The 21,272-nt window shown below is 38.7% G+C and overlaps 1 protein-coding gene across 1 annotated transcript; it reads right to left on the reverse strand.

Moving 5' to 3' along the window:
- Positions 1 to 12,455: 12,455 nt before the first annotated feature.
- On the reverse strand, positions 12,456 to 13,016 carry LOC134365182 (interferon beta-like). The gene has a single exon (XM_063081389.1). It carries the CDS (start codon positions 13,014 to 13,016, stop codon positions 12,456 to 12,458), a length of 561 nt encoding a protein of 186 aa, XP_062937459.1.
- Between the last annotated feature and the right edge of the window lie 8,256 nt (positions 13,017 to 21,272).

Consider the following 21,272-nt stretch of genomic DNA (forward strand, 5'->3'; position numbering starts at 1 on the left):
ATGTATTTTAGCCTTCAAAATTGAGATTGCTTTATTATTATTAAGTGATTATAAAAGTCATTACTTGCTACTGAATGTGTTAAACATTCAGAAAAAGTACAAAGAAAATAAGTCTATCATTCAGAGACACTTTTTTACACAATTTTAGTGTAACAATTGTAGGGTTTATTCTATGCATATCAGTATATATTTTCTGACAAATGATGGAGTTATAATATGCATATTGTTTTAAAATGTATCTTTGTCACTAAGCAGTATGTTAACTATGAAGTACTTTCTAAGTCAATACATAGAGATCTAGCATAATCGTTTTTAATAGCTACATAGTATTCCATTTTGAAATTGTACCATAATTTATTTAATTAATCTTCTATTGTTAGAAATTTATATTTCATTCCCAAATTTTGCATATTACCAAGTCTGCACCAATTGACATCTTTGTATAACACCTCTTCAAAATTTGTCTAATTATTTCCTTAGGATAAAATTCTAGAAACAGAATTGTTGAATTAGGGGGCATAAACAGTTGTAAGGGTTGGCGGTTATTTTGTGCTGACTTCCACTGTCATACCAATAGCTACATATTTAAATATATTGAATAATATAAACTAAAAGTCACATTATTTTGTATGCAATACTTGTTTGTTTCTTATACTAATGCTGGGTATTTGTTGCTTTAAAAGCATAGAGTTGGTGACTATTGGTTGCTTTTCAAGGTTAATGACGGTGTTTGACATTCACAGCACAGATAGTTTCCCACATCTTTCTTAAAAAAGAAATCCCTGTAAAATAAACTTTGGTGGGTATTCTTATTCTTGTTTTATAGATGGAAAAACTGAGAAGAAAGAATATTAAAGGAACTGACTTTCCTGTCTCAGGAGAAATGGACATTTCCTGACTTTCTTCTTTGGTGCTGGCAAAACCATGAAATAGATGAAGTTTGTTTTTGAACCTTCTTTTCTGTGTCTATTCTTTCTTCACTTTGGTTGTGATCCCGTAAGTCATCCGTTAGGTGCCTTCACTGTCACTCTCCTTAAGGCTTATCAAAACCTGCTCTCAGGTATCGAGGGCAAATGTATGCACATTGAGATATACACGCTTAAAGTATTTGCTCACTGTGAGCATTTAAACTGATCCACAAACATTGTTTGAGACAAAACAATGGAATTTTGACAGCAGAATTCAAGCATAAGGTAGTAGATGAAGAAGTGTTTTTGAGACACTAGGATCTTGGCAGTGTACAAAATGTGGATAGTCAAATATTTTGCTCTTTCCAACATAGACTGACCACCAATCAAAAGCCCTACCTAGTTCTCATCAAACCGAAGAGCATCATATATTCTAACTTTTGTCATTCTTCCATGATTCTTTTCATGTTCTCCCCTTTCCCCTGGGATACTCCCTTTCTGTCATGTAATTCAGATGCTCCCAAAGCCAGTTTTCCTTCCAAGGCCTTCCAAGGCATACAAACATAGATTTGTATAATTAGAGGATCTGATCCATCTCTCTTGGGCCCATTTTTTGTTCCTCCTTTTACTATTGCAGACCGAAAGCCTGCCAAAATCAGTTGTCCTGCTATTCTTGCTGTGGTGCCTAGGCCAGTAGTCACTGTAAGACCAGCCAAAGTTTCTCAGGAATTGGACAGGGAGGATAAGAAGATGTCCCCCCACCACAGCTATCTTTGTTAGCTATCATGGCCCTGTGCCACTGTAGACCTGGACTCCCAATGATGGAGTTTTTAAGTGTATTTTTACATTTATTCATTATTTTCAAAGCAGATCCTTAAAGCAAGGTTGATTGGGTCAAGAGAGATATAGTATCGGCCACACAAAGTGTCCAGAAGATATTTTGCCCACCTTTGTGGGCCACTCCAGACTACTCCATCTCTCCTGGTGTTTCCTACTGAGGAAATTTGTTTGATCTTTCTGGCAGCACTCAAACCAGAACAACCAGAGTTTTTGGATTTTTTTTCGTTCTGGCTAAAGCTGTCTCAGTTCCGGGGAATCTTGTCTAGTAAAATAAAATTATTGGCAGTCAGTAGATTAGATGAAGAATGCCTAGAATGGAACCAAGGGGGGATTTGGAAAGGATTTACCTTTCACTCAGGTCTATGAGGCATGTATTCAGGTATTCACTCATTTAATAAATGTTGATAGTCAACGTGGTGTACTGAAGTTGTTTTGGAATCAGAATGAACAACCTGGCCTTGAATTTTTCCCCTGTTCTTTACCAACCACTTAAAGCAAATTACTTAATTTTCTACTACTTGGTTTCCCCTTCTTGAAAACAACGAAAATGTTATCTTATAGCAAGTCAAAGGTTATCAATAATATATCCCTTTCTTCTCTAATCATGGAGCAATAAGGGCGTGAATCCCAAGTTTCCCAGCAACCCCCACCCACAACCCCCACTTGTCTCCATTCAAGGAGAAGTGTAATGAGAGAAGGAGAGAAATTTCTGGTGGTCCTGAACCTCTAGTTCCTGTTCCTGAGATCCCTGAGCTGTCCTTCCTGCAACAATTGCTTTGATGCTTTGAGCAATTCCATCCTTGCAATAAATCTCATTTTTACTTAATGTGGTTGGAGTTGAGTTTCTGTCACCTTTGGCTGGAAGGGTGCTGAGGGTGACATCGGACCATGCCACTTCTTGGCTTAAGAACCCAACTCTTGGCCCTCAGCATCTATCCCAACTTTAATTTCAGCCTCGCTTCCTTTTCAATCTTATGCATTGTACTTGGTGACATTCCCTGGACAGGCCATGTGTTTCCATGACTCTGTTCATATTTGCCTCCCTTTGGAAATGTCCTCCCTCCCATTCTTTTCATTTTAAAATGCTATCGCTTCAAGTTCGAGTTCAGATATTACCTCCTTGGTGAAACCTGTCAGAGAGAGCAAATCATACCATCATCAGGGCGTCTGTGGGAAATTGTTTATTGTGTTAGAATGACATTTATCATCGTGCTGTCATTCTTAATCGTATTCTTATCTGTTTATTACCCTTGGAAATGAGCTTCTTGAGAGTGTCCATATCTTGTTTGTCTATGTGAGCCCAGTGCTTAGCACAGCCTCTGGTATTCGGAGCACACTTAGGGAATGTTGGTTGAATTGCATTGAAGCACAAAACCATGTGTTTCTCAGGCATACCTTTTAAGTTGAAATGAGAGGACATTTTAACTTTGAAGCCCTAGCTTGCTTTCTTTACTGACCCCTGATTTAAAGCATTCAGTGGTGAGGTTATTGGCAGCTTCAGACATTGCTGACCCTGAGTAGTTCATAATCACCATCTCACACTGGAAGGGCAAGGAAGGGGCCAGTCAGGCATGGGCTTCGAGTCCCTCTCTACACTCCTAAGGAAGGGCAGACCTATCTGGAGCATGCTTTGCAAAATTTAGGCTGAAGGAACATACAGATGGATTACTTCAAAAGGTGGGAGATATTGGCGAATAGGTGGGTGGGTTTCTAGTTTATTTTCCATCCCCTTTAACCCTGTTTTAAGGCTCAGATAACTTAAACATCTTAGGGGTTCACCTGGCTTCAGGCATAGCTAAAACAATATTTTCAGGAACGTGTCTTTGTCTGTCTTTCCCTTCTGCTATCCTTTGAGCTGGCTTTATTCTTTAAGCGTTTCTTCCAGGTATGTCAGGCTCACCACAGAAGGGCACCACCTAGAGGTGTGTGAGTATGAGCTGTACAGCTGGAGGTGGCAGTCCTGGCTCCAGGCACACACTGGACCAGCTGCATGCCACTGCATTCAGCAATAGTTCTGCCTGTCACTCTCGTGGCCTCTTTTGGGGTCATGTGTGTACTCCTGACCAGTCACTGTGGCCAGTGTTCTCAGCAGCCAAGGCTGGTCAGATGCCCATTCCCAGAGCTGGGCATTGCCTGATTCCATGGCTGTAGGTGTTGGCCTTAGATGCCAGGCAGGAAGCAACAGATGTCCAGTGTCATATGTAAAGAGCTGAGCACAGTTCAAGCACATCATAGGAGATCAGCAAAGACTGGTTCTCCTTCCTCATCATCTGTCCCAATACCCTGGGCCTGTGTGTTTTTCCCCGCTTTTTTCTTGATAATTCAAAGGTTTGTGAAACAATTGGTCTTGCTTCTTAAATAACTTTCAAGGGCTCACTTAGGAATGTTGAAATTGGAACTTTAGAAATGTCTCATTTATATATTGTAATCATAGATGGTGAATATACCTGCCCAATATCTACATATATAACTTTGTTAAAAATGACATTCATTTAGATCCCATTATAGGAGCAGTACCATTATATCAACGATCTAGTTACTAAAGACTTGCTTTTTGCATGGGATTTTGGGAAGGGTGCTCCAGAAGCCTACCCAATTTCGTGTAAAAAATTTCTATGTTTTTTATTTATTTTTAATTAAGTTGAACATTGGATAAATTCAATAGGCAAGGCCCTTTGCTGGACCATGTCATACATCCTGGTGTTGTATTTATTTCTCACAACAATCCTGAAGAGTTTAGAGTATGATTATTTCCAATTTATGTAACTTGGCCAAGGCAATACAGATAGAAAGGGGCAGAATCCACATTAGCTCTCAGGCTTGTATTATTCCATGTTCTGTGCTTTTTCTACTAGATATAGCAAACTTTTTTTTTTTAATATTTGAACTTTTAAATTCACCAATTTCCAATTCATGCGTATTTGAGTTAGTAAGTCATTTTCTGCTTTAAAAATTATTTGTTTTACCTCTGGGTTTCCATTAAAAAGAAAAATGAGCCAAGAAATTAAAAAGTGGAGGGAAGAGAAATTCACTGTGTATTTCCATTAAACGATGTAAGCTATTTTAGTTCTTAAACATGCCGATGAGATAACGAAATCATCTTGTGTCAGACTTGAAAGGGAAACTGCACACAGGGCTTTCTTGCTAGTGCAGGAATAAAAATGTAGTGGTTGGGAGAAGGAAATGCAGCCTTGCCAGGGAAAACGATGACTCACGATCTGGCCAGTTGCCTCCAAAAACCTTCAGAGAAAACATTCTCTGTAGAGTCTGGCGAGGGAGAAGATGGGAATTTCCTGCTATTCTTTCTAGAGAAAGGAAGAGAGAGTTCCCTTCTGAGTGGGGTTAGAGGAGGCCCTTCTGCAAGAGGTGCCTCAGGTCATTGTTGGTGCAGCACTTGGAGCAAAACCAGGAGCTATCGCGCTGCTGTGTGAGCCCCTGGGCGATACAACTTCTTGTTCCTTCTCTCAGTCACAATATCAGTGTTGTGTAGTCAGATAAAAATAGTATTTTAAGTGGTAGTAGATGATTACAGGCAGTTAAGAGTGTAGTCTCTGGTTCCAAACATCTTTGTTCTTTACCAACTGTGAACATGGCCAAGTTACATAACTTTAATGAACTTCAGTTTTCTTTTGTGCAAAACGGAGATGATAATACTTTTCTCATAAGGTTCTCAGGAATAAATAATATCTATATATAATATAATATATTGTTATATATATTTATATACATAAATATTTATATTTATAGGATTAATAATATAATTATATTTATAGGGTTAAGTAATACATATAATTATATTTTTATAAATTATGTATATATAAATCAGCTTCAGCAAAATCCCTTGGAGAAAGTTAAGTCCATAAGAAATGTAGCCGTTATTGTTTTGTTTGCATTATGCTATCATTACAAATAATTGCACTGTGAGACACAACTTAAAAATACTTGTCTTGAATGCCATCTATGAAGCACAGAGTGAACACTCACCAGACACCAAATCTGATGGCACCTTCGTCTTGGACTTCCCAGCCTCCAGAACTATGAGCAATAAATTTGTTTTTTGTAAATTAAAAAATAAATAAATAAATAAATAAATAAATGAGAAGAGTTGACTTTTTCTTATTTGATAAAAAAAAAATACTTGTCTTGATTATTGCTCAAAATGTTAAGCATAGAATTACCATATGATCTAGCAATTTCACTTCTGGGTATGTACTTCAAGAGATGAAAGCTGGGACTTGAACAAATATTTGTACACTTGTGGGTTTTCTTTGTCTTGTTTTGTTTTGTTTTGTTTTTAAGGGAAGGGGTCTCACTATGTTGCCTAGGCTGGAGTGCAATTGTTATTTACACGTGCGATCAGCAAGAGAGTTTTGACCTGCTTCGTTTCTGACCTAGGCTGGTTCACCCCTCCTTAGGCAACTTGTTGGTTCCCCACTCGCTCTCAGGAGATCACCATAGTGATGTCAAACTTAGTGTGGACACCTGCTTGGCACAGCGCACTACAGCCCAGAATTCCTGGGCTTAAGTGATCTCCAGCTTCAGCCTCCGGAGTAGCTGGGAATACAGGTGCACACCCCCCTTATAGCAGCATTGTTATCACAGCATTATTCACAATAGCCAAAACATGGAAGCAACCTAAGTATCCAACGGATGAATTGATAAACAAAAAGACTTAAAAGGGAAGGGAATTCTGACACACACTGCAACATGGATAAAACTTGAAGACATTATACTAAGTGGAAAAGCCAGTCACAAAAGGACAAAGACCGTATGATTCCACTTACATGAGGTGCCTGGAGGAGTCAAATTCATAAAGACGGGGGGCTGCGGGAGGGGAAATGGGTGGTAGTGTTTAGTGGGTACAGAGGTTCAGTTGGAGAAGATGAAAAAGTTCTGGACATGAATAGTTGTGACTATTGCACAACAGTTTGAATATACTTAATGCCACAGAACCGTACACTTTAAAAGGGTTCAAATGGTACATTTTCTGTTATATATATTTCACCACAATAAAAACAGGAAAATATACCTTAAGCCCTGGACTTTGTAATCTACAACTTGAAATGCTCTTGGAGCAGGTATGCAATGTATGAAGTGCCCTGGGCTTCCTTCACGGTTTTGCCATGTAGGGATACTGCTCAGTTTCTTGGGCAACCCTTTAAAATATGAAGGAATATAGCACGTGTGACATAAATAAAAACCTTGAACAATCGAACCTCTAAGTGATAATAGTGAACTTGGACTGTAACGTACTTTTTCCTTTCTAAGGGCCTGTTGATTTAATTGTATCTTGGAGTCTTATTAAGAGATTTTAGGACATGAAACAATGTGTGCTGAGTTTGACAAAGGGACACAAGATGCTTTGGCTCCATTTTGTTCATTTATTTACTTTTCAATAAATATGCACATTTTTATTTTTTAAGAGCTTTAATGAAGTATAATGGCAAACAATAACCCGTACGTATTCAAAGTGAACACTTTGATAAGTTTGACTTATGTAGATGCTCCTCAAAACATCACCTCGATCAGGATAGTAAACATGTCCACGTTCCCTCTAAAGTTTCTCTGTGTCCCTTTGAAATCTCTCCCTCCATCTCGTTCCTCAATACAATTGCCCCTTCCCCAGGTTACTGCTGATCAGTTTTTTGTCACTATAGATTCGTTTTCCCTTCTAGAATTTTGTATAAGTGGGAGAGTACAGCATTTACTTGTTTTTGGTCTGTTTTCTTTTATTCACCCTAATTACTTGAGGATTCACCCATGTCATTGTGTGTATCAGTGATTCATCCCTTCTTATTGCCGAATAGTATTCCATCGTATGAATGTTCTTACTGCACCTTCATTAATCAGTCAGTTGTGATGGGCAATTGCATTGCTTCCAGTTTTGGACTATTTACAAATAAAGCTACAAAGATTTATATCCAAATCTGTGTATAGATACATGCCTTTTTTTGTTCTCTTGAGTAAATACCTAGGGGTAGACTGGTTGGGTCATATGGTAGGTATGTGTTTGTCACTTTAAGAAAACTGCAAAATGGTTTTCCAAAGAAGTCGTACCAGTTTTTATTTCCACCAGCTGTATATGAGAGTTCCAGTTGCTTCACATCCTTGCCAATGCTTGACTTGGTGAGTGTTTTTAGCTTTAGCCTTTCTGATGAGTTTGTCACGGTGTCTCATTGCAGGTGCTTTGCACTGCCCTAAAGCCTAAGGATGTCAGTTGTTTTTCCCTGTCCTATTTGCCACCTGGATACCTTCTTTGGTGAAGTATGTGTTCAAATCTGTTGCCTAAATTTAATTGAGTTATTTGCTTTCTTGTCATGAGTTTTGAGGGTTCTTCATGTGTTGATACAAATCCTTTATCAGATAAGTGACTTGCAAAAATATTCTCTCAGTCTGTGACATGTGTTTTTCTTTTCTTAAGAGGGTCTTTTGAAGTAGGCTCCATTTTCTAAATTCTTGGACTAATTATTGAGAGATATAATATAAATAATTCATTTTGGGTTTTCTAAGAACACCCAACACTGGGAATTATAAAGGAAAGCAGGAATTTCAAGACAGAATGTCAGTTGAAGGAAAATTTGCTGATTTGGTGATAACTGTTGATGTGAACAAGTTTCCGGAGTACTCTCCATCAGGTCAATTGACGAGTTAAGCGATTGACTCGAATCTTCTAAATTAGGAGAGTATAGTTCTATATTGGCACTTCTAGTCTAATCTTGGAAGTTGCTTTAAACTAACTATTGTAGGAGATTTTAGACAATTAAACTAATGTTTAAAAAGCAACAATTAACGTTGAGAACAAAAGGATTCATAAAACAGGTAATTTTTTAGGTTCAACAAGCAGTGGTGTAACAGATTTCAAGAAAATACTATCAGCAAGGTCGTGTTCTGGGTGCCATTCACCTTCTGACCCTACTGCCAGCTGCTCTCTCTCTATGTATCACAGCCAGATCCACCAGGACAGACGTCCGTATGCATTTGGGCCCTGTCTTCTCTTCTGGGCAGACCTCACACGCATCACATGCAGAGCTCAGCCAAGATGACTAGTGGACTTTCCTTAGAAAAGGCAGTGACTATGGCAAGACCTCATCGTGGAACAGGCTTTTCTGTTGTTAAAAATCATTTCGCATTCATTATTTGACCTAAACCACCAAAAAAATCCCTGAGGAAGGCTTTACCATCTCCACAAAGAGTATCCTCTCTTCTCTGCAGTTTCTCTTTCCATGGTTTCAGTTACCCACAGTCAACTGTGGTTCGAAAATATTAGAGGGAAAATTCGAGAAATAAGCAATTCATAAATTTTAAACTGTGCTGTTCTGTGTAGGATGAAATCTCGTGCCGTCCAGCTGCATCCTGTCTGGGAGGTGAACCGTCTGTTTGTCCAGCGTGTCCATGCTGTGTATGCTATCATTAGTCAATGAGTAGCTTAGTCTAGGTTATCAGACCTACAGATGACAAGAAGGATGTGTACAGCACAATGAGTACTTTGATAGAGACACTATATTTACATACATTTTATTATGTTGTTCTAATGTTCTATGTTATTATTAGTTATTGTTGTTAATCTTTTATTATGCCTAATTTGTAAATTGTACTTTCTCATAGAGATGTATATTTAGGAAAAATATCATATAATAGGGTTCGCTACTATCCAGTGTTTCAGGCATCCCCTGGAGATCTTGGAACATACGCCCCATGGATAGGGTAGACCACTGTCCTTATTTGCTATTCTTCTTAGTGAAGTGTCTGTTCCAAGTTATCACCCATTTTTATTGGATTGTTTGTTTTCTTCTTACTGAATTTTCAGAGTATTTTTTTAAGAAATATATTCTGGATACAAGTCCTTTATGAGATATATGATTTCCAAATATATTCTCTCAGTTCGTGGCATGTTCTTTTAATTTTCCTGAAATTATTTTATGAACAAGTCCATGATCAGATGTAATCTGAGTATCTGGAAGCATTTAATGCCATGTAAAGTGCCTAAAAATCAGCTGCCCAAAAGACCATGCAAATGTGCGCTGATATTGCCCTGCATCTGCATGACCACAGGTTTAGGTACCATCTGCATATTTATATGAGGCCAAGATGTTCACCAGTTCTTCCTACTGCTTCGAGGTGGATAAGACAGCTTCACCTCTTAATCCAGGTCTGGGGAAGCACTATGTCCCTTCTGTGATTTCTTTGTATTTCTAAGGTATGAGGTGGTAAAGGGGAAGGTGAATCTGTTGTGATGGCTCTGTCTTCTGTCTGCACTAATTTGGTTCCTTTACAAAGGTCCGGTTACCCCCAGTACTTGTTTCCCCATAGTAATTCAAACCTGGACCTGGACAGTTTCTGTGATATATACACAGGAATTCTACACACATAGGGACTTTGTGTGATAGCCGTCTTTACTGAAGGTTTGGGGGAGATGGCAGAGAGTTTCATCACATTAGGGCACACAATTTCAAGATGCATGCCCGACACTCTGTTCTGAAAAGTCCTTTGTTCATCCCCACTAGGAAGTTTTCACTCTCTACCTTATTCTAGGGAGCACCACAGTCTAGACCACCATGGGCAGGGAGTGGAGGGCTCTTTCTGTCTCTTCTCCTCAGAAACAAGGTGGCACAGAAAAACACTGTCTTTCATGTTGCCACATCCATAACCTCAAGGTCTCTTCTTCTGTGTCAAGGCTCATTAGATATTTTTCAAGCATACAGTGTTCTCCTTGTGAGGTATTCTGTTACCAGCTAAAATAATATTATTATTTTACTTCACCCTCATACATAGTTATCTCTTTAGCATGTGCACATTTATGCCTTTGGGCTAGTCTCCTTCATTCATGTTGGAATTAATTTTGTCATTTGTCCTGTATAGGTGATGCACATACTTTTGGTATTCTGAGTTGGCCGACATGCTCACTGTGACACAGTATTTATAATTTGGCAGAAGATGTCTCTCTCCAGTCCCTCTGATGTCGGCACAAAGGCAGAGCAGGCCTTTCCAGCAACTGGCCTGTTTCTGGGCCAGGTTAGCTGTTCTGCCCAGAGAAACTTCTTTAACATCTTCTTGGCTACACTAGACACTGCCTAGACTCTGTGTTGCTACATGCTGACCTTGTCCTCGACTCCCAAAAGGCAAAAGGGAGCCCGGCTGCAGAAAGGCTTATAGCAGAGCTGGGGTGGGAAATTTATTTTATGGGGAACTTGACTTGTTTGGGTTGATGGCAGCAGGCCCACCATGATGGCACTTCTGAGTTGCATAGCTGGTGTGCTACCTGCCTTCTTCCAAAAGGGGGAGCTCCGAGTCCATTGTCTGCAAACAGTAGTGACTGGAATTCTTGATTGAAAGATTTCTTCTCCCGAAGGCGGACTCCTTTAAAATGAACTCAGATTTGTGTACTACTCTAGGATAAAATGCCTAGACACAAGTGAAGACTTTCATAAAGACTTTCATGATTCTTCCCTTTGTACTTTTTTTTTTTTTTGGCAGTTGACCAGTACAGGTATCAAACCCTGTTGTTATAGCGATAATAACCCAGATTCCTGAGGGGTCAGCACAAGGACAAAATGCTAGCCAGTTGACACATGCTGGCTAGATTCCCCAAAGAGCTCCTAGGAAAGCCTGATTTTTCAAGTGTAAGCCCTGAGAAGAATTAGTGCTCTCCATCGCACCTGCATTTCCCTTTCTCCCATGCTTCCTGGCTTTTTGCTTGGCTTGTAACTGGAATTAACCTACTGTATCTATCTTGGATTTGGCTTTTGGGAGCATGTGGCTTGAGGGATGCAAAGCAGCAGGAAAACCAGATAGGACATTCCTGGAATTCTGTATGAACAAGGCAGGGGGATCAAAAGCTGACTTAGATTTTGAATAAATGGGGAGAAAAGTAGCCAGATGGCTAAGGAACAGGGTTCTTCTCCCTCTGGTGCCTGTGCACTGGCAGCAGGCAGAGATCCTCAGCAGCTGTAAGAGACCCACATGTCTTGGCTATCCCATGAAGAGCACAATAAAAGGACTGCACTTAATAGTGTCAAGGAATTGCCTAGGACTTCTGACCCGTAAGCTTGGGGGACACACACATATTTAAAAATCCTGCTGGGAGCAGAGCATTCCCCAGATACCAGGGGTGTGCTTAGGGTAAACACAAGAGATCCCATATTCCTCTGGCTACCCTGACGGCCAGCCAAATTTGACCTTTATGGCCAGAGAGCCTGGAGCAGAGAGTAGAAGCAGTGAGCACCCCAGGTTCTAGATCCAGAGACATCTGCCTGCCTCTTCCCTTCCAATTCTGTAGTGCTTTATGCCACATTAATTCCCCTCTCGGGTTCAGGTCTCCTTATCATCTCTTACCTTGTATATTCCATGTGGCTTCCTTGGATTTTAAGTTCTCTGGAGGCAGGGTCCAGAAACCGTACTACTTTTCAGGCACCTTTTACAAAGTATGTCTAATAGGTGCTCAACAATTTTAAATATGGTGGTTATATAAATCAAGTTGAAATGAAAACTGCCATGTTGATTTTTGTGGCAACAATAATTTATTTTCCAAGGTAAAAGTTTAAATAAAGAATAAAAAAATAAGTTAATCATAAATTAATAAAACATTTACAAGTCTTGTAGTGTCCTTTCAAGTGCAGGGCATTAGCTATCAGTCACTTAAAGAGCATCTTCTTGTCGAAGAATGCTTGAAATTATTGTCTGTTGTCAGAGGCACAAGCTGGGAGATCCTCAGTTTTGGAGGTAATTTGTAAGTCTGTTAATGATGACAAAGTTGCTGAGGATTTCCACTCGGACTACTGTCCAGGCACAGCGGCTGTAATCCTTGGTCTTCAAGTACTGCTTGATCCTTGAGTAATAGTTCTTCAGGGACAGGATGCTCTCGTTTCCCAAGGTGAAGTTTTTCTCCTTCACTTTTTCCTTCAGGAATGGCTCCAGATGGTCCATCTGCCAATCAAGGTTAGCAAGGAGGTGCTCAACAATGGTCTCATTCCAGCCAGTGCTGGAGAAATTGCTTCTGAAAATACAAAAGATGTTCCAGAGCATCTCAGAGATGACCAATGTGGCATGCTCCTTCTGGAACTGCTGTGGTTTCTTAATCTCCTCAGGGATCTCAAAGTTCATCCTGTCCTTGAGGCAACATTCAGGACACCCATTCAATCTCCGAAGGAGCTTCAGACACTCCAAACTGCTGCTGCTTTGTTGAGGTCGAAGCGAGCTGTAGCTCGCAGGAAGAGCTGTGGTGGAGAAGCCCAACAGGAGGGCGATTTGGAGGATGCACCAGTGGTTCATGATGAAACACGAACAGCGCTGCCTGCTGCTTGTGCACCAGAGCAAAGGCTTCAGGAGCTGGCAGTGCAAATGCCCTTCTTCCATGAGTAGGAGCTATTTATACAGTAGGGTCCTCTCTACTGCAGAGGAATTTCCCACTTTCAGTTCTCCCTTTCAGTTTTCCTATGTCATTTAAATTATTAGTTGTTTTTCAAGTCTTTTTCTTTAAGCTCCTATTTTCTATTATATATATATTAGGGGGAAAAGATATACAAATTGGGAGGATTTCTAATGTTCTGTAAAGTCTCAGGGAATTGCTAAAGCAAAAGGAAAATGAAAAAGAACTTGGGAGAAAGCAAAGGAAAGCAAAGAACCTGAGAACCCAAGAACCCCAAAGTAGCCAAGAGGTATTTACTGAAAAACTAATCAGAGAATATTGGCTGAAATTGGCAAGGGTTTTGCCCAGTGCACTGATAGGTGAGTGTGAGAGGACCTTGGTAAGCTCTGAAAGGTGCTGGAATAGTCTAGGGTATGAGACATTTTGATACCAACCAGTGACAGCTCCCTTCTGGGCTAGGGCTCTACACTGAGGAGAAACTGCTACAAGTGGAGTCAAATTTGAGCAGGACAGAAACAACAGAGACAAGGAAAGAGAAGGCCAGACCAGTGCGGGGTGGACAAGGCAGAAAGCAAGCTGCCATGTTTTTGAACACTTCAGAAAAGCAACAGAAGAGGGAGCTCTGTGAGGACCAAGAACCCCCTGTGAAGCACTTCTAGAAGCTCAGGAAGTGTAAGCTCCTATAAAATGGAACAGCAGAGAAGTATTGAGATAGTGTTTCATGTGTAGTTATATTAGAAAGAAGAGAATAAGGAGCAGAATAATATTTCTGCAAATAATGAGACTATTCCAGGATGCACGCACAAAACAGATCAAAATGGTAATATACTGTTACCAGAAGAGTGTATGAAAATTGAGAAATTAAACAAAACAACATAATTCAGAATCAGAAAAACTCAGTAAATTAAGTAGGAAGTAGTTAAAAATTAAAATAATGCTACATTTTGCTGAATAAGATATGATCACAAGAAGTGAGAGGTTTTGGGGAAATCTAACACTGGAGAAAAGCTTCAGTCTGAGAAAAAAGATTTGCACCTGGAATATAACTGTACATAAAATATAGTATGCATATGGACCAAAAGGAATTATTTCTCGGAAACTGAAGATGGTTTAATACTATTTGGTAGGTATAACATTACATGGAACAGACTATAAGGTCAAATGACCAAAATCTAGAAAAGAAATTGGGTGTACTAAAAAATATTGGAGCAAGGAAGACCTTTCTCATCAGGATCTAAAACCAAGAAAGTATAATAGAAAATATTGATAAATATGGCTACAAAGAAATTATAAGTTTCAGGATGACAAAAGAATAAAAAGAAGTTAAAAAGGAAGAGGAATATCAAAAACATAGTTAAAATGCACCAGGAGAAAGGGATAATTTTCTTCACTTACAAAAAGCTCCTAAAATAAGTAACAATCTAATAGAAGAATTTATAAACAGCCAAATATCAGTAAAGCAATATAAGGGACCAATAAAGATACAAAAATCTGCTCATTGTTACTGATTATGAAAGGTAAATCGAACTCGTAATGAGATAACCATTTTTCACCAGATTTGCAAGAGGCTTGGGTAAATGGATATTCTAATATACTCTCAATGAAAGTATAAATTTATGCAAACTTTTTAGAAAGCAGTAAAGATTGATTTTTCAGATATATCCAGAATAACATCTCCCATTCCACGCAATAATCTACAGTGTGAGTTTGACTCTACCTATGAAGACTTGGGGTCTATCTCTCCTCCTCTTGAATCTGGGTAGAAGCAGCGCTGCGTAAATTTTGAGGCTGGGTCAAGAAAGATGATGTAACTTGTTAGCTGGAATCCTTGCTCTTGAAATCTTCAGCCACTATGTAAAGATCTGACTGTTCCACACCTGCCATGCTCTGAGAAAGCACAGCCCAGAACACCAGGCGAGACTGTGTGGAAACTGGCAGTGTATTTCAAAATTTAAAATTTCAAGCAATGGAATCGTTCCTTTAATTTGCAATACCATGGCTAGGAATTTACCTCTGGCTATCTCTGCAGAAGCGAGTGTGTGAGTGTATATTATACACACATCCACAGCACACATGAGTGTTCATGGCAGCACTGTCACAACAAAAAAGACAAAAAGTCATCAGTAGGGAGCTGGTTGAATAATGCTATAGTAGGAACAAATGGAATACTATTCAGGCATTCAAAGGAAGATCAGCTGATATGAACCTCTATCACAGTTATATTTAATGAAAACAGAAATACATATACATACGGTGTTATCATTTGTTTTGTAAATTAATAGAAAGGCACACATATGTGTGCTGATACATGCATATGATTTTTTCTCTGAGCACATTCTCTCACCTATTAATAGCAGTTACCCAGGGGCTAATGCTGATGGGGTGCAGATGCAGTGAGGAAGAAAAGCTTTCCCTTTTCATCTTGTACCCTTACAACTGTTTGAATATGGGTTTTTCCTAATGATAGGAAGATATCTGGGAGATAGAGGTATTAGGCCATTAGGTGACTATCTTTGTAAGTGAGTGTACTTAGAGAGAATTTAATGTTACTAAATTTCAATCTTGCCTTTGCTTTACTCACATTTAAAAATTTTCTTTAATGGACATGTATTACTTGAGTGGATAGAAAATAAAAAACCTACCCAGTTATATTGAAAAGCAGGACCTAAAATTGTATATACAGCACAGCTATGTAAAAATATGTAGAGGAAAAAAATAAAAGGAGGTATATCCACATTTTAAAAGTGGTTTTTGTTTGGCTTGTGAAACTAAATGGTGACTTTTCCTCCTTGTTTTTCTTTGTGTTTTCCAATTTCCCACCAGTGAACAAGTATTCTTTCATAATATATTAATTTACACTAAAAAAAGCCCCCCAAAATACCAACAAGCGCCAGCCTTTCTGGTTATTCTGCCTCTTCTGTGGGTTTCATGCTCTCTGGCCTTTTGGCCTTTGTATACCAGCTCTTAGCAGAACCTTAGTCATCTCATGGGTTTTAGAAACAATGCATTTCTAAAACAACGAGGTTTAGAAAAATCAAAATCACCTCTCAACTGTTCCACTCTTAAATGTCTAGTTATGTCAGTGATTGATTAATCCTCGTAGTTTCTTTTTTTGAAAAGCATCCTCAGTTTACCCTGGAATCATCCATGGCTCACAGCACAAAAACCAATGCAAGGAGCTTTAGATGTCAATCTACCTAGAGAAGGCTCATCCCACTCTGGGGGCAGGGGACAGTCCAAGGAGTCTGGTCACTAGAGCCTACTGCTCCAGGATGTCTTGCACACTTGTGTAGAGTTGACTTCTCCAGGTGGGACAGAGTCTCTTCGTTCTGCCCACATCCTGTGGCCTCTGATCCTCCATGCTGAAATGGCACCAGGAAGGTCCATAATCTAAGAGTAAACAAAATAATCAGTGGTGGCAGTAGTATTAGTTACCTTAGTTATCTTTTGCTGAGGACTATGTGCCATTCTCTGAGTGATCGTCATAGTAAACACTTGAGATGGGTATCATCATCCCCACTTGACAGAAGACTCAGAGAGGCTAAGTAATGTGCCTGAGATACACACAGCCAACAAGGTGGGTGGACTGCATTCAAACCTGTGCTTTTTCCTGTATACCACAGTTAGAACACCAAGGAGACCACGGCCGGTACCTTCCTATAGGGAGGTGGTGCTGACCATGGTGGTGATGGTGGCTTTCAAAGGAAAAAGGGATGACAGCTGGTAAGGAGGATAAAGAGGCATTCGTTGCCCTTAATGCAGAGAGTGTGCCTAAGGAAGTGGTGCGATGTCCATAGGTAGAGGTGGCTGACATGGTGGTGGGCGTTCAAGTCAGCACCGTCCAATAGAAATATGATGCGAGCTGCACATGCAATATTAAATGTTCTGGTAGCCACATTAAAAGAGTAAAAAGAAACAGAAGTTAGTTTTAATAGTATATTTTATTTAGCATAATATATCTAAAATATTACATTTTCAACATGTAACCAATATAAAATTATTGAGATAATTACTTTTTAAATACTAAATCTTCAAAAAATGATGCCTAGTTTTACATTCATGGTACAAATCAATTTGGACCAGTCACATATCAATTGTTCAGCAGCCCCATGTGGTTCGTGGCTACCATAATGAACAGTGCAGCTCTAGACGGAGGGACCAGCACAAACGGAACCACAGGAATGGTCAAGTTTGCAAGGACCAAATACAAGGAGCTTCAAATTGTGGACAGACTATGTGTTAGGAATCAAAGGGATTGAGGGTGGAAACATCAGCTTGAGCTGTACTGTGGAGAGTCTTGAATGCAAAACTGTAGAGTGTGCACTTCATTCAAGAGGGGCAGATTAGGGACTGGAGTCCCCGGGCAGAGCAATAGGCAGAAATGTTGAGGTGACTAAAGCAGGGAAAGGCAGGGAGAAGTCCTGCCCAGAGGCTCTCATGGCTGTGGAGGGTGAAAATGAAGGCTGAAGCTATGGGAATGGAAGAAATGGGCAGGATACAAAATTTTTTAAAAAGCGGATTCTTTTTTTTCAGGTTTCTTCCCTTTGTCCCTGCCTGACTTCTTGCTATTTTGTTTCTGAGGTTCTTCCTAATATTTCACTTCCAGTTGTCTTTTTGAAATTCTTCTTCCAGCCCTTCTCCTGAGAATTTAGTAATAATCATGGCAGAAATCCACCTATGAATGGTTAAAGTCCTTCTTTTGTAAGACATCATTTTAAATTTTAGCTTCATTTCCCTTATTTTTATTAGAGTTTCATAATAACCAGGAAAATTTATTTAACCTCTCTAGTAGGGGAACCTATTTCTTTGAGCAGCCTCATGTGCATGTGCACTGCAGAGATTAATGCCCCAGCACTTTCCTGTGATCTTTTCATTAGTTATTTGAAACCATTTCCCATTTCACCTTCTGTGGATATTACTTTTGTCTGCATCATCTACAAACTCTCTGTGGTACCAAGAACTGTTTCCAGTCGCTGTACCAGTTTCTTTTGGTTAGTGAGGTTTTTCAGAGAGACAGAGTGACGGACACAAAGAATGGTTGTGTGTTGCAGCAGTGAATAAGCTAACTATACTGATCTTCCCATCACACATTGTACACAATTATTGAAAATCAATGTTGTACCCCACACGTCTGTACAATAAAAATAAATAAAAAAGAAAGTAAAACTTAAATAACGTTCTAGTCATTTGAAATCATCATTTGAATTTGTGACAGCTTTGCTACAGTCTCAGAGACAGGAAGCTATTCCTCCTCTTTTTAAATACAGTTATCTATGTAGGACAATTATGTATCTAGAGAGAAAAATTCCAGGTGTCTTTTTCTGCTCTTCATCTCTTCACATATTTTTCAAAGGAAAAGGGTTCCTATCAAAAAATGATAAATAAGACAAGATGAAGAGTTATTGACAAGTCCATAAACAGTGACAGAACATAAATTAAGACAAAAATAATCCCTCAGAAATATCTTGGAAGGCCAGCAAAGTCTTTAGTAAGAGAGTATTTTCATAAATAAAGGGGAGAATTTCACATTCCTCCTTTTAAAAAAATTTATTAATCAATAATATACCCAGAAAGTCATGTCCTCTTCTTAAGTGTACGACAACTGATTGTAAAATAAAAACTTCTGCACACCTTTTTAACCAATAACTAGGTAAAGAGGTAAGCATTACCAATACAAGAGAAACCTCCCTCTTGTCCCCTCTTGTCTTAGTCCCTTCGGGCTCTGTAGCAGAACACCACAGGCTGAGAGGCTTATGAACAACAAGCATTGATTTCTCACAGTTCTGGAGGCTGAGAAGTCCAAGATCAAGGCGCCAGCAGATTTAGTATCTAGTGAGGGCTCCCTCTGTGCTTCTCAGATGGCGCCTTCTTGCTGTATCCTCACATGGTAGAAGGGACAAACAACCTCCCTCAGGACTCTTTTAAAAAGGCACTGATCCCATTCATTAGGGCTCTGCTCTTATTATCTACTCACCTCCTGAAGCCCCCACTTGGTAATACTATTGCATTTGGGATTTGGTTTGAACATATACATTTTGGGGGAACATAAACATTCCAACCATAACACCTCCCAAACATTACTCCCTCTCTTCTACCCCATCACTACTTTCCTCCCCCAACATCACTACTACACTGCCTTTTAACACCCTATATCCTGCCTGTTTTTTAAACTTTGTGTGAATAACTTCTTTTACTTGATGTGTCTGTGAAATTCGTCTATGTTGCTGTGTGCAGTTATAGTTTATTAATTTGCATTAATGTCCCATATTCCATTTTAAAATATGCCACAATGTTTTATATTCTCATAGTCTTAATTTGCATCTCTCTGTTTATTGATGTTTCAGCATCTTTTTATAGGTTTATTGGCCATATGGATATTTTCTTTGTGAACGGTCTTTTCAAATCTCTTGCTGACTGTGTCAGATTTTTTTTCACTGTCTTCAAATGATGTAATTGTGTACATACAAAATACAGAAGAAATATAGATAAACTACTAGAATGTAAAAACTCTAAATTTAGCAATATCTTTGAACACATGAACAATATTAAAAATCAATCACCTGTCTTTATGCCAGCAACTAAAATTTAAAAATTACATTTTAAAAATAATACATCGATAATAACATAAAAAATAAACTACTTAGGAATAAATCTAGGGAAAGAAGTGCAAGACTGCTACACAGAAAACTACAAATCATAACTGAAAGAAATTAATAAAGATCTACATAAATAAAGAAGTAGAGAGACATACCATGTTCATAAACTGGAAGACTCAATATAGTAAATTAATTATAGTAAATATAATTTCTCTCCATATGAATTTATAGATTCAATGAGTTCACACACAAAAATGCTGTTTGTTAACTTGAAAATCTTATTCTAAAATTTATATAGAAGAGCAAATGACTAAGAATAATGAAGACAGTCTTGAAGAACAAGTTGGGTAAAATTGCTCCACTAAATATCAAGATCCGTAACAAAGCTGTATTAAGTAAGGCATGCTATGTGCAGGAAGAGACAGGGAACTGACAGAATAGAGTAGAGAGCCCAGGAACACACCCAAGGATAGATGTACATGATTTGTGGGGGAACAAAGGTGGCATTGTAGAACACATGAATTGATGGTCTTTTTTAAAAAAAGGAGGTAACTGTATAACCATATGTAAAAAATGAAATTGGACTTGTATGTCACATCGTGCACACAAAATAATTTCAGGTGGATTATAAATCTAAATGGAAAAAGAAAAAATTTAAAGTTTTTGAAAGTAATATAGGGGTATGCCATCATGACTTTAGTGTAGAGAAAGATTTCTTAAACAATACACAAGGTATTAAATACAAAGGAAAGATTGTTAATTAAACTGCATTAATACTAAAACTAATTTTTTTAAAGTAAAAGCACCATGAAGGAAAGGCAGGTCATAGGATGACAGAAAATGTTTGCAACATCCAAAAACAAAAGAATTCTTATATACAGATTATAAAAAGAACTCTTACAAATCAATAGAAAAGAGAAATAGACAAAAATTTGAAATGACACTTCAAAAGTATGAAACTCCAAATAGTCATCTAAAATGAGAAACTTTGTCTCAGAAGTCAGGGAAATACCACTGAATACCCACTAAATTGGAAAAAAATATTTAAAAGAGTGGTTAACATCAATAGGAGTGTTGATAATATGTACCCTCGATAGCATGTGATGACAGCACTTTGCCCCAGCACTGTGGTCTTCCTCCTCATATCCACACCTCGTATAAAATACTCTTATAGAATTGTAACAAAAATATTTTAAAAATTCTTACAATTTATATTACCAGTGCTCCTCAAAACTGACAAGGTTATCAAAAATAAGGAAAGTCCGAGAAACTGTCACAGCCAAGAGGTGCCTGAGAAGATCTGAGAATTAAGTGTAATGTGGCATTCCCAATGAGATCTCCGAACAGAAAGAGAACTGGAGCTAAAACTAATGAAATCGGAATGAAGCGTGGATTTAAAAACAACAGAAAAAGTAGCCCTGACAGGACAAGGTAGTCTTCATTTTTTTGTTGGATCTTAAGTACAAGTCTACAATTAAATCTTTTTTTATGTAGTCTAGAATATTGCTAGAAATGGGAAGTGCAGCAGGCACATCTGTGCTGTGTCCTTGTCGTCCATGGCTG

Source organism: Cynocephalus volans, chromosome 16, assembly GCF_027409185.1.
Source record: "Cynocephalus volans isolate mCynVol1 chromosome 16, mCynVol1.pri, whole genome shotgun sequence".
Lineage (NCBI taxonomy): Eukaryota > Metazoa > Chordata > Mammalia > Dermoptera > Cynocephalidae > Cynocephalus > Cynocephalus volans.